The 14427-nt window shown below is 49.8% G+C and overlaps 1 protein-coding gene across 6 annotated transcripts in view; it reads right to left on the bottom strand.

The window, feature by feature from the left end:
• The window catches only part of UBE2V1 (ubiquitin conjugating enzyme E2 V1), a 29640-nt gene extending 16800 nt beyond the window's left edge, over window positions 1-12840 (bottom strand). The window contains exon 1 of one of the 6 annotated variants that reach the window (XR_008417697.1): window positions 12261-12840. Coding sequence is in view for 4 of the 6 variants with exons in the window: in XM_019458164.2 (XP_019313709.1) it covers window positions 11834-11864 (31 nt within the window). In the remaining 2 variants the exon portion in view is untranslated. Of the gene's footprint in view, window positions 1-10908; window positions 11004-11833; window positions 12027-12260 lie in introns of those variants that run through there. The other 5 variants (XM_019458165.2, XM_019458164.2, XM_019458167.2 and 2 more) reach the window with 5 other exon arrangements.
• Between the last annotated feature and the right edge of the window lie 1587 nt (window positions 12841-14427).

Genomic DNA, 14427 nt, shown 5'->3' with positions numbered 1-14427 from the left:
GAGTTTGGGGAATAACGACAGCTAGCAGAAATCAGAAATTATAAAACTATGGAGTGGTTCATTTAGTTTTTCTGATATTTAAACAGCAGGGGCTGATTAGCACCCGGTTAGCTGGTTTACTAAACTCTACTCGGTAAGGCACCATTTGGGGTTCACCATGTTTAACATGCGTAAAACTGAGCTCACTCCACACTTCAGGCAAAATATCCACACGTCTCAGGAGTGTAATTAAAAGTTTGCTAGGGGGAGTCTGGGTGGTTCAGTCAGTTAGTTACTCATCCGACTCTTGGGTTCAGGTCCTGATCTCACGGTTTGTGCGCCGTGGAGGGTGCAGAGCCTGCTTGGGATTCTCTCTCTCTCTTCTAGGCTTTTTACCTGGTTGTCAGAATTTCCTTATATATGAATGTCAGTAACATATATGTACACAACTTTCTTTGTGCGCAATAACACCCAACACTTATCCAATCCCACGCTAGACCTTTATAGCGACTATGAAAGAAAAACAGAAGTCTCCCAACTGGAGTATAAAGTCTCACTATGGAAACAAGATATACACAAAGTTCAATGAAACAGAACAGCATCAAAACTTTGGATGACAGAAATATAACCTATCACAGAACAATGGTTTTGTTCTGTTTTACCTCTGAGGGGTCCTAGGCCCCTCTGAATTTGATGAAAGCTAAAGAGGTGGGACGGAGAGGGACTGGACTTTATCCTCAGGAGCACCGGCGGGAGCTACAAGACTCTGAGTAGGACTAGAGATAAAGCGAATCTCCCGGGTAATGTTCAGGGTGGGCTGGGAAGGATCAGAGGCCAGGTGAGGGCTGTGCAACCATTAACCTCAGGATGCAGAGCCAGAAGCATTTGCTTGGAGCAAATATTGGGACAGAACATCTAGTCAACTTCTTATAGGCCCAGAGGGTGGGAAACAGAGGAATGTTAAGAGATTTAAGGCAGTGCATATAAATTTGCATGAGTATGGCCATAGTTCCCATTTTTACAACGTGACATAAAAACAGGCTTTGCATAAGAATTTGTTGATAAATCCAAAATTGGGGTGGGGGAGAGAATAAAAAGGTATGCAAACCCCATTTTATAAAAAATAAATACAGGGTGCCTGGGTGGCTCAGTTGGTTAAGAGTCGACTTTGGCTCAGGTCATGATCTTGCAGTTTGTGGGTTCGAGCCCCACACTGGGTTCTCTGCAACCAGTACGGAGCCCACTTTGGATCCTCTGTCTATCCTTCTGTCCGCCCCCCCCCCCACTTCTGTGCTCTCTCTCTCTAATAAATAAATAAACTTAAAAAAAAAAAAGCACTAAGTCATCCATGCTTCCTTGCATGGTATAAATGACATAAATTATTTTTAGATGTCACAAGCATACAATCATGAGAATACCTGGTCTATCATTCTATTTGTTATTATTTTTAAAAAGATTTTGTTTTTAAGCAATCTCTACACCCAACATGGGGCTCAAATTTACAACCCCAAGATCAAGAGTCGCATCCTCTAATGACTGAATCAGTTAGGCACCCCATACCATTCTTTTTTTTTTTTTTTTTAATGTTTTATTTATTTTTGAGAGAGAAAGCACACACAAGCTGGGGAGGGGCACTGAGAGGGGGACACTGGACCCAAAGCAGACTCTGTGCTGATAGCAGACAGCCTGATGTGGGGCCTGAACTCAGGAACCATGAGATAATCAGGACCTGAGTTGAAGTCAAATGCTTAACCCACTTAGCCATCCAGGCGCCCCACATTCTGTTTTCTAAATGCTCGTCAGAGCAATGGCTAAGTTATTTCCCACAAAAAAGAATCAGAGTGTACTCTAGAGAAAATTCTACGATCTTTCCACACAGGATTAAGAGCGCAGATCTGGGACCAAGTGCAGATCAAGTCCACAGCTTCCTCGTAACCTTAGCTGTGCGACTTTACCAGTTACCTTGAGCCTTAGCAAAACGGGGATGCCGTCACTCTCTGCCTCTATGGGTGGCAAGGAAGAATCAGTGAGATAAAACCTGTAAAGCAGTGTGTGTAATATCTGGCGGAGTAATTTTTTTATCGAGTCACCGTCATTGGCACATTGTATCACAGATCATAAAATACAAAACAAACCCCCTCACTTGACTCCATATCCCTTCTAGCTACCATCACACTTCTTTGTTCCTTCTTAGCAAAAAACCTCAAAAAGGCTGTCCTGATTCCCTGTCTGCCATTCTTCACCTTACTTGCACCCACTCCAATCAGCCCTTTCCACCTAGTCACCCACCGAAACCACTCTGGTCAGGGGCACCAGGAGCACCCTCTGGCCAAATTTTCAGCTCCCACCCCCACTTCCTGGAGCTCCAGTGGCAACTCCTGGGCTTCCCTGGGCCTCAGGTTCTCGTCCTACCTCACTGGCTGCTTGGCTGCACCTCCCTGACCTCCGAATACTGCCTGCCTGACCTCAGGGCAGAGCCCGTAGCCCTCTGCCTTTCCGTCTACTCTACGTAGCCATCCCCAAGCGATTTTACCCACACCAAAGAGGCTGGAGACTTTCCAATTTACATTTCCAATAACAGCCTCCCTGACATCTCCGTTTAGATGGCTACTAAGACTCTAAAAACACTTCCAAACAGAACTTGCCTTGTACTCCTCGAAAAACACAAAAACGACCCACTCCTCAATCCCAGTATGTGGCACAAACATTTACCAGATTGCTCTGGCCAAAGATCTTGGAAGTCGAGATGAGAACTCTTTGCCTTACACCCTATACCCAACCCATTTCCAGATGTATTCCAAACGTGGCCCATTTTCACCATCTCCACTATGATCCCTGCAGTCCATGCCCTCTCCGCTTCCCAACTGGTTGCTCAGCCTACCTGGCCTGTACCTGCAGTCTAGTCTCCACAGTTAGCTTTCTAAAGTAAGTTCACTTCCATCACTCAGCCACCCCTCCAACTGGCCCAGCACACACCCTCCAGAGCACCACCTGCACCTCCTGCATCGTTTCCTGCCACCCCCTCCCTGGCCCCTCGTCCTCCTTCAGCCATACCACCCCTCTTTCGGTTCCTGAACAAATGGGCAACCTTACTTTCTGCTTTCGCACATGCTGTTCCCTCACCCTAGAATTCTCTGAATGGCCAGTGGGCTGGCTGGCTTATTCCTCACAAAGGTTGAGTTTCCCATTGCCTTATTTTGCCTCTTATTTAAAAAAATTATTTTTAACGTTTATTTATTTTTTGAGAGACAGAGCGTGAGTGGGGGAGGGGCAGAGAGAGAGGGAGACACAGAATCCGGAGCAGGCTCCAGGCTCCGAGCTGTCAGCACAGAGCCTGACGTGGGGCTCGAACTCACGAGCTGTGAGACCATGACCTGCGCCAAAGTGGGACACTTAACAGACTGAGCTACCCAGGTGCCCCATCTTGCTTTTTTTTTCTTCACAGCACTTGTTACCACTTGACATTTTAAATATATTCATTTCTACTTCATTAGTGGTTTACTGTCTCTCCCCATCTGAACAAAAATAAGCTTCATGAGAGCACAGCTTCATCTCTTTGGTTCACGCCAAATCTCCAACCCCTCAAGGAGTGCCTTGCCAGAGTATGCACTCAAATGCTTGGTGAACGAATGAATGGGTGGCTGAGTGCTAGCAAGGGATCTTATTTCAGAATGAATGATGTTCGATGTCACAAAATCCTAACTCTGCAACTCTGTTTATTTCTGAAAATACAGCACAGAAACACTCATAGCACTATTAAAAGAAATTCTTGACATCATAAAGATTATCAAAGGGGCTGAGTATGGATTTTCAGTAGCCCAAGGCAAGTTACACATTGAATTCTGAATGATCTTGAGAAGAAATCGGAATCTTAAATCAGAAAACCAGGCAGTCTACAGAGGTCTTGTCAAGCACCCCTCTCTCACATACCTTTACCCTCACACAATGTCTGTGCCGGGCCTTTCCTTTTTCTTTACATTTTATTTTATTTCCTTTTTATTGTCTGACTCACTCTTGGAGCTTCTTGAGTTAGAGCTGTGACTCATTCAACCCTGCCTCCCCTGAATCTGTTATGTTACCTGTCCTATAATGGTACTTAATAAACGTTTCCTGATCGGAGAAACAGCACCAACTCTTCCTTCCCCTTTTTGTTTGTTTATTTATTTATTATGAGAAAGAAGAGTGTCAGCAGGGGAGGGGCGCAGAGAGAGAGAGAGAGGGAGAGAGAGAGGGAGGGAGGGAGAGGGAGAGGGAGAGAGAGAGGGAGAGGGAGAGGGAATCCCAAGCAGGCTCTGCACTGTCAACGCAAGTCCGATGTGGGCCTCGATCCCAAACTGGGAGTTCATGACCTGAGCCAAAATCAAGAGGTGGACGCTCAACCAACTGAGCCCCCAGGCAACCCAACTCTTCCTTTCCCACCGTAAACTCTAACATGGTCTACGTGGCCAAGACACTGAACACTGCTACCATGTAACAGAGATACCTAACGTCTTTGAGATCATTAAAAATTGATAACTAGCTTTTTTAAATCAAGTATAATAGATACTTTCAGGGAAACCTACATTTTTTTAAATGAAGGAAAACTGGTTTTTTACCCAAACCACACAAGTCAAAGGATTCTTCACTACAAAATGAACTTTGTTTCAGAAAACATATATGAAAGCATGTTACTGATATTCTAAACCATAGAAACTGTGTATGAAGTTATTACACCAGTATTTTCTACAAAGCAAGCACACTCAACTCCAAATGGCCTGACTATGCCCTAGTGCTAGAACTTCAGGGCCCATCCAGGGATATAAATCCAAATATTGGTGGAGTTCAGGGGTGCCTGACTGGCTCAGTCGGTAAACCATGTGACTCTTGATCCTGGGGCTGTGAGTTTGAGCCCCATGTTGGGTAGAAATTATTTAAAAATAAAATATTAAATAAATAAATAAATAAATGGATGGATGGATGGATGGACCCTACAGACCTTGTGAGTGCACCAGTCATAAGTTAGGACTTCATCCCATCCCAAATGGAGAGTATAAGCTTAAAATTGTGATACACTAATTTTAACATAGGATTTCACTGAATATATTTAAATGTTTATTTATGTTTGAGAGACAGCACGAACAGGGAAGGGGCCCAGAAAGAGGAAGACAGAGGATCCCAAGCAGGCTCTGTGCTGTCAGCTCAAAGCCCGATGCAGGGCTTGAACTCATGAACTGTGAGATCATCACCTGAGCCAAAACCAACAATGGACACTTAACTGACTGAGCCACCCAGGTGCTTCTTCAGTGAATATATTTAAAAATTAAATCCACACATGCCAAAGAACTGAAGCATAACAGATCAGAAAAACTTAAGAATGCTCTAATATATGTTTAATTGCCATGGCTTTTGAATCTACGGAATCAACCTAAATCTTAAGATTCCTAATATCTGTGTGAATCTGACACCAAAAGACAGCTGGAGAAACAGCTTCAAGGGGCAATACAGAGGATGTAAAAATGAACTCTTAACTAATCTTAACTATGAAAAAGTTAACATGAAGATGTTAAGATAACTTCACCAAGGTGCTAAAATGCCACAGTAATCCAAGATTTTTAAAAAGAAAATATTTGTTCCTGTTACTTCAGAATTCTTTCCAGAAGGATTTTTCCTGGATCTGTGTCAGTATCGAAAGTCAGCCAGTTATTCTCCCAGCTAAATATAAACTGAAAAGTCAGCAGCTGCAGGATATTACAAAGAAAATATGACAACCAGGTTGAAAAAGCATGAATATTTGATAGGGTTTTATACCATGTCATAGTAAAACATTTAATGCAGTAATATGAAACACAGCCACCTATTAAAATATTTGTGGTACGAAATGGATTTGAAGCCCTTTAAAACATCTTTTGGGAAAATCACGGCCACCAAGCAGCTGCTATTATACAACATGCAATCTTGGAAAACCCTGGCCTGACCAAGCCTCACAGGTTTCTCCTGAAAGTTGCCAGTTAAAACTGGTTTGGTTGCCTATTTTAAGAAGATAGTGAACTGAGCTAGGAGTCTGGTGCTGCTTCTGTCTTGGAAAATAAGGAGGCCTGTAAGGTGATGCACCAGCTTCAATGTTCCTGAAAAGTAGACAGAAAGTTGGCAGCGGGTAACTTTTATTCCTGAGCAACTGGCCAGTGCAGTCTGGCTCCCTAGTTAGTGCCTGCCCAGAGGAGGTGTTTTCTCTCCTCTACAGCAATGGTCCTCCGAGTATGGTCCCCAGCCCTGCAGCCTATACATCATCTGGAAACCCACTAGAAATGTAAATTCGCAGGCCCCGTCCCAGAACACTACAACACACTACAGAACTCCTGGATCTGGGACTCTAAGGGTGGAGCCCAGCAACTGAACAAGCCATCCTGGTGATGCGGATGCACACTAGTTTAAGAACTGCCAATCCAGGGGAAGAAACAGTGGCGATCTATCTTTACAGTCCACACAATGGGACAACCGACAGCTGGTGACAAATTACGAGACCTTGTGTTTCTCTGACACTAGGGTGGCCAGGGACAAGGACCAGATTTTCTGACAGGGGTGGAGACAAAGAATAAGATGTGGGAAGTGTGTCGGGACAGTTAGGGAAGGAGAGGACAGAGTTAAGCCTATGCTAAAGTCCCTTTAGAAATAGCAACTAATCAGGACAAGGGCTTTTCTTTTTGAAAAGCTGAAGAGTCAGTCACTTTTGCTTCTGTCTTACCAGACACACTGTTCCTCCAAAATCTGTCAAATTTACATATTGGCCACATCAAGGTGAGACCTTTGATTAATTCACTGCAACAGTCAACAAGTATTTACCGAGCACCTACTATGTTAGGGAAAGGGACTATGCTGGGTGCCGAGGACATGGGAGCACGAGCAGGGGAGGGGCAGAGAGGGCGACACAGAATCCGAAGCAGGCTCCAGGCCCTGAGCTGTCGGCACAGAGCCCGACGTGAGGCTTGAAATCACGAACCACAAGATCATGACCTAAGTCGAAGTCGGATGTTTCACCCACTGAGCCACCCAGGTGCCCCAAGGTGAGTGCTTTAGAAGGACAGAGGAGACATGTGATAATGACTCAAAAGACTACACTGAATGGGGGTCGTTAGGGATGGTCTTTCTGGAGAGAGGAGACCTGAAGAACAAGAGGCAGCCAATCACGTGAAGATGTGGGGGCAGAGCATTCCCAAAGGGGTCGGACCAAGAGCAGAGGTGTGCGTGATACCGCATGAGGTCAGGGGGTGGGCCAGACCCAGATCACAGAGGGCCGTCTGCGCCTCGGAAAAGAGAATGACGTGATTCTAAGCGCAGGGTGATTTGATTCTGAGGGCTTTCTGCAGGGGAGTGGCGGTTTCCGCTTTTGGTCTGCAAGAGTTCACGCGCCTCCTCTGGAGAATGGACTGGAAAAGGGCAAGACCGGAAGCTGGCTTCTGCAGTCTTCCAGGGGAGAGACAGATGGTTCTGGTTGGGCAAGAACGGCAACAGTAGAGACGGAGAGGAGGATCGGGCATCTCTTGTTGGGTTATACCTCCTGGACTTTGATGGGTGGGTGGAAGGGTGAGGAAAGAATCCTACCTGAGGGCCGCGACTACCCACCCGTGAAAGACACTGGGCCGAGTCGGAAATGTCAACAGACCTGTGAGGGGCTGAAGGAATGTGAGACGCCTGGCTGGAGAGGAGGCAAAGGGGGCTGGAAGAATGAGAATGTGGCCGAGAGCACGTGCCCTGGAGCAGAACTGCCCCAGGCCCTGCACCCTAGCTCTACGCATCACTGGCTCTGCGCCCCAGGCAAGTCCCTTCCCCTCTCTGGGCCGATTTTCTCACCTTCAGGACAGACACGGGTCTCAAATTTCCGCCGGGAGGACTGAGATCATTTAATTTGACTGAACTGAAACCCGCGTCTAGCACACAGTCAGCCCCAGAAGTGCTCTTTCAAAAGAAGTCTGAAGGGCCTGCACGTGATGGAAGACAAAGTCCTGCTTCGTACGTGACACGAGGGGCCCCAAGCCCAGTGAGTATGAGGTACTGAGTATAAGGCACAAGAAAGAACGTCCTTAAAAGTGGACTCCACGCTCACAGGACAGCACGTTACCCAGAAGGGGACAAACAGTGGCCAGGGACCCTGCTACTACAGCTGGCAGATCCTCCTCCTTAAAGCCCTTCCTCTTACCAAGATCAATGAAACACCCCAAGACCGAGGAAGGGCATACGCCCAACTCCACGCCTTTCCGTTTCTTTGCTAAGGTACTGGAGAGGGTTGGGGAGGGCGGTGGAGCAAAACCCCGGGGCTCTGGTCTCAGTGCCACCGCTCAGCCACCCATCTCCCCCAGCAATGACGTGGGGACAGTGCTTTCCCTGCTTAGCCCATTAGGCTGTGGAGCATTGCATGAGATGACATAACAGGGAAGTCAAATTACCCGGAAAACTCTGAAGTATCTTAGTGTTAAACGTTTACTCCACCAAAGACACTGCTCTGTCCTTCAACTGGGGCCTTTCGGAATTAAACAGAGGATTCCCGACTTCACCTTTTGTATTCCACCTTCATCAAAGTACTGTAGCTACAGTTCAGGTGAGAGGGAAGGGGCAGGAGAGAGAGCGTGTGGTGGAGTGAAAAGCACGGTTCGAAAGTTCCCACGAAGGGGAACATCACAATCGTCACAATGAACCTTGGGAATCCCTGAAGAGAGCAACAGGTCGTACTGGCCCAACACAGCGCTTCCCCCCCACCAGCGGAGCGCGAGGCAGGTGAGCGGTTCTCCCGAACGCGGGGCCCACACTGTACAAGAGGCAGGCGGCCACAAGCGGCACAAGACGTTCACACAGCGAGACACAAGGGACCAAGCCCAACTTCCCGGACTACAGGCTCTCATCTCCCACCTCCAGCTCTCTGGGAACACCCCTGAATGGAACGGAGGGCTCCTGAGCCCCCACTGCCCACACGGTCAAGTCTGCACATATGCTGAATGTGTAGAGGAGGCCACTCCAGCGAATGCAAACTTAAAATCACACCCCATCAGGGGTTACTCTTGGGGCACTCAGGTTTGCTGGGCAACTGTCAGGGAAGCCCGTGGGATGCTGGGTGAGACGAAGGGCCTGGCAGCCAAGGGCCTGAGGCCCCGCAATCCTGGCCACGGCGGAGACAGTCACCCGCCACAGCACGGGCATCCTGAAGGAGTCTCGGGGGCTTTTCACAGTATCACCCTCTAGGGTCTGTGCAGAACTCACGCAGCGCAGAACCAAGGGAGATGCCAAGGTGCTGGACCAAAAGAAAACGAAGGGCAGCCCTTTACAGGAACTCACAGGCTTCCCAGCTGTTTCCTGGCAACGAGGGCACAGGTTCATCAGGTGGCTGGTTCTAAACCTAAGGAAGGCCTCGGGGCCCCTGACCAACCTGAGTGACTTGTCAGGGTTAGAGAGCAGAAGCCTGAACATTCGTTTTGGTTTAACCCAACTAAGGCCCTTCTGCCTCTACCCTCGGCACTCTGCACTCCTTCACTGCACAGGCCAGATTGTGTCGTTCCCCTCCTTTTAAGACTCGTTCGTTCATTCATTCATTCATTCATTCATTCAGCAAAGAGTTACTGAGGGCCTAATGCACACCACTCGCTCACTCGATGGCTTTCCTTCACACTTAATAAAATCCAAAGCTAGAGCTCTTCAACTCATCTCCTTAGCAAGCCTCTCTTGCACAGGAAGGCCTTTAAGCTGTTCTTTCAGGACACTGAGCTTGGTCCTGCCACGAGGCCTTTGCACTCACTGTCCCCGCCTCCCCCGCCTACGATGCACGCCGTCGGGCTGGCTCCTGCCATCCCTTCTACCCGTTCAAATGCCATCTTCCCAGATCACCTCCCCACCTGCTCTTTATCACGTCGCACAATTTCCTTCGTAGCGCCAGCTGCTATCTGAAACTGCCTTAATCATTATTTACTCCTTTGGCGGCTTTCTTCCCGACTAGAGTGGAAGCCCCTGAAGGCCAGGGGCTGTGTGCCTCTCACCCACCGCTCACAAGGGGACACAACAGGCCCTCGATAAACATCTGTTGAATAAACAGACAAAGGACTTTCGGGAAGCCCGTGTTGGAGCACCTGGGAGCCTGCTCCTTGTCACGCAAACCATGCCAAGTGCTCTTGACATGAGGACAGCAGCCGACGAGGTCTGATGTGACTGCGGTAGCATTCGTGAAGCGATCATCCACTGGCAGGGCCTCAAGAAGTTAGACTCAAGTAGCTGCTAAGCCGGACTGTAGGTGGCCAATCTCAAGTGCCTGCACACAGGGCCGAGCTGCAAGGCAACCATAACGCTGGCTGCCACGGGCACGCGGGGCCCCCCACTTCCTAGCAACCTGACAGGGGTGCTATTCTGGTGCGAAGGTTCCCACAGCAGGCTGGCCTGACTCAGCCTCTCTCTTCTGTGGCAGGATCGTGCAAGACGAGTTGACTCAGCACTATTCCAGCTGAAACCAAACTCCAGGAAAAGGATGTGTGGTCTCCTCCCTCCCCCCCGGAGGACCCCACTGCTTAAAAGGACCCCACTGCTTTAAGTTTAAAAGGCAGCTTGTGACAGGTCACTTCGGTCCCCTCCACGGCCACTGCAACAGACAAGGATGGCTCCCTGGGACACTGGAGGCGCGTCGCCCCGGAAAGACGGGACTCCCGTCACCCCCTTCCCTTTAGGTCACCTCCCCTGACAGTGCTGATGCTGTGGCCTTAGCTAGCCAGAGGATTTCAGTAGCCGGGCTGGCGGCCCTGCCTGCTTCATCAGAGGTCACCCGTCGTCCCCGCACTTGAGAGGACCTCCTTGGCCGACAGGTACAGCCGCCTCTCCATAAGGGGGACACTGAGTCTTCCCCCAAGTCCTGCACTTCTGGATTCTCTCTTACCTTATCAGCGTCTCTGGGGGACCTCCCCCAGCTAATCCTCACCCTACCTCCTCAAGAAGGCCATCTGAGTCCATCCCCTGATGCCCATTTGCGGAACGTTAACTCGGAAACGGACTCTTCGTGATCTGATCCTCTGGCCCATCTAAAGAGTGTAGAACAGCGAATCCGGTCTCAAAAGAAATGCTGCTTCCCTCTACCTACACGAGACTGGGAGCACCCCCCCTCCTCCAAAGTACAGCCCCCTTATTCCCTCTGCTGCATCCTGGAGATGGGGATTTGCTCAGCTTGCCTGCCCCGGTCACCCAGACTTCTCATTTCGCTTGTCCCTCTCCCCATACCCATCCACTCAACAGGGAAGTGCTGAGCGGAACCCACTTATCTTTTCCCAACGCCCAAAGGAGTGGAACGGAGTGACCGTCTCCGTAAAACAGGCACTGCTAGGGCATGCTTCCCTCACCCAAGAGAGGAGATTTTTCTTTTCGGAGAGAAACATCTCTGAACTTTCCCCCACTCTCAACCATCGCATGTGGCTTCCCTCGGTGGACCTCCCGCACCGAACAGGTACCCCCAGGGCGTCCAATTCACCCAATGTCGAAAGTTTCCACCGCTGCCCCACTCAGAGCTTGGCTCCTAAAACCTAACATGTCTCCTGAAAGAAAAGCCCGATAACGATGGGGTCGTTCCCCTTTGGAATCTGAGAGATCGTTTTCCCTTCTCACTTCGCCAGTCCTGATGCCCTTAATCCCCCCCGCTCCGCCAAAACCAGCCACGCCAAGACGCCCCCTTTCCAAGCGACATAGAGATTTCCTCGGCTAACCCCATCCCCCAAACTAACGCTGGAGCCGTCCCTTAACCAATGGAGGATCCTCGGTCACCCCCTTGAGATCGCTTTCTCCTTCCATCCGTCCTAAGGGGTTCTCTGAAGTCCCCGCCAAACGGACATCCCAAGGATGGCCACCCCCTCACTCGGACCTCCATCACCCGGTAAAGGACTCTCATCCATTTAGGGGCGCTTCCTTATCCTCTAGGGGACCCCTGGATCTCCCCCAGAGCCGCCAGCCTCGTCTCCTCAGGAGCGCCTCTGGGCTCGCCCCTCGATAGCTCCGGCCGCTCAGCTTTGCCTTGGGGCCGGGTCCTTCCTCCCAACAGGGCCCTCACGCCGCCCGGGGAAGCCTGTGAGCCCCGCCGCGCCGCCCACAGGCCCCTCAGGCCCCCGCCCGTGCTTCCGGCCACCGCCTGCTCCTCCTCCCCACTCTGGCCGCCAGGGTCGCCGCCGCGGAGCCCAGCGGACAGAGGCAGCGCAGAGGCCCTGGTCCCGCTGCTAGGGCCTTTGCGGGTCCCCAGTCCCTGGCCCAAGCCCGCGCCCCCTGGGCAGGCCGGGTCCGGCGCCCCAGCTCACCCGAGCCCGTGGTGGCTGCCATCTTGCGTCGCTGTCGCTCGAAGGCCGGCCCCTTCTTCACCCCCCACCCGTTTCCCCGGGCCCTTCTGCGCAGGCGTCCGCGCCTGCGCAGACGACACCGCTGACGCCCGCTACGCCGACCGCGCGACCCGTTGCCGGGAAGGTTTTTTTCCCTGCCTTTTCAGAGGGAGGAAACACGATTTGTGTGCGGGAGGGCCCAGCAACCTGCATGTCCCTCCAGGCTCGGGTGCGAGGGAGTTATTGAGGTGCTTGGTGAGAAGGGCGGGGGTGATCGGACTTGGGAGGACTCGATTATGAAAGATACAGAAGAAAAGAAAGCTTAAAAAAAGTTATCTATTTCGCTGCGAGCGTTTTCCTATCTAGCTGGAGCCTCACAATATTTCTACCAGGTCGGGATTAATGTGAAAAATGAAGCTGAGGAGGGTTAAGCGATTTATCACAATTTAGCAGTTAAGTGACTAAGTCTGAATTTGAACCCAGGCCAGAAATGTCTTGCTTCCAGGATCCATGCTCCCTGGCCAGAGAATGTTTGGGGGCATTAAGTTGTCAGAGAAAGCATTCACTCATTCATTCATTCACTTATCAATCCATTTATTCATCCAAAGAAGTATTTACTAAGAACAACTATGTGCTAGGCGCTGTGCTAGGTTGTGGGAACTGATACATATCCCTGAAGTCTGCTCTTACGGGCTTACATTTTAATCGGAGATATCCAGTTAACAAAGAAATAGGAAAGAATATATAACTATGATAGGATGGAGAGTAAAGCAGGGACGAGGCAGCAGGGGCCTCCTAAAGTGGTCACATTGAAACTGAAACTGAATGATTAGGAGGTAGAGGGAGCAGCATGTGCAAAGGTCCTACAGACACATGTTTGCAAATATATATTAAATCCAAGAAGGGACTGCTCCTTTATTGTAAATAGTCTTAGAAGCCCTGAAACGGATGTACAAACAAGCTGCGAGGTAAAGGGACTGCCTCAAGGTAACACAGCTAACCCTGGCAGAGGAAGGACGGGGACTTTCAGTACAGGGAACAAGGAAATGGGAAGCTCTCATCCAGTACATCCATTGCATCACCTGGTTCTGACAGCAGTGCCTCCTAAGCATTTCTCGGCTCCATTTATTTCTCTTACTTAGGGTAGGCTGTCCTTGTCTCCCCCTTGGGTGACCTCAGCACCCTTTATTCTTGCCCCCATGGTCCAGTCTCTGTGTGGCAGGCAGAATTTGCTCAAAACACCCATCAGTTAAATCTTTCAGTGGCTCCCCATTTCCTTGTGATAAGATAGGCTCTACAAGTCACGTGACCATAGAATGCTCCTCCGACTAAGAGGAGCGTCGGATTCAAAGAAGGCCCGGGATAATCGTGCCAGGACAACAGGACTCTTCTGGGCAAACCACGATGGATGGCCACCCTAACCAAAGGCCTAGGGCGGGATCAGTAAGACACCTGTGAGATGTCTAGAGCTTTCACTTAAGCCTCATTTAAGGAGACTTTTAGTCTTCGGTCTCAGTTCTGCCCCTGCACTATCCTGCAAGTGAATACTTCCCTAAAATTTGCACCCTGGGTGCCTCTTTCCCCCCTCCTTAACACAGCCTGTACCTCTGAGACTTGCCGGTACCTCTCCAGCAACACTGGCCTTTTTCAAGCCCTCTGCAACACGTGCCCTCTACCCTTAGGGCTTTTGCCTGCGCTCTCCCGCTCTTCAGTTCTCAGATCCAGCATCACCCCCTCAGGGAAACTTTCCTTGATTTCTCCAACCTGGTCGGATTCAGCTATAATTGAGTCTCAAAGTGCCACGTGCGTCTCCTTGCCAGCACTGGCAACAGGTAATCACCTTGAGAGTGTCCCGTTTATCACGTGATTCAAGTTTATCTTGAAGAGCACAGAAAATATTTGCCTTGGACTCTGGGTCATTGGAAAGCCTCAGTAGCAAGTGGGAAGCATTTGGGCTCCTAAAGTGGACTCACCTCCGGAGTGAAATTTTCTGGGTTTCTGTCTTCCTTCACCACTCCCTTTGCTTTGTGACTTTAGGCAAGAGACTTGAATCTCTTTTGGCATCAGTTCACCCTTCTGAAAAGGGGGGGCGGGGTTGATAGTATCAACCTCATAGGGTTGCTGTAGAGATGAAATGCTTTGATAAAAC

Source organism: Panthera pardus, unplaced genomic scaffold, assembly GCF_024362965.1.
Source record: "Panthera pardus isolate Hobbes unplaced genomic scaffold, ASM2436296v1 HiC_scaffold_25, whole genome shotgun sequence".
NCBI classification, from domain to species: domain Eukaryota; kingdom Metazoa; phylum Chordata; class Mammalia; order Carnivora; family Felidae; genus Panthera; species Panthera pardus.
This window is presented reverse-complemented; position numbering and strand designations above follow the sequence as displayed.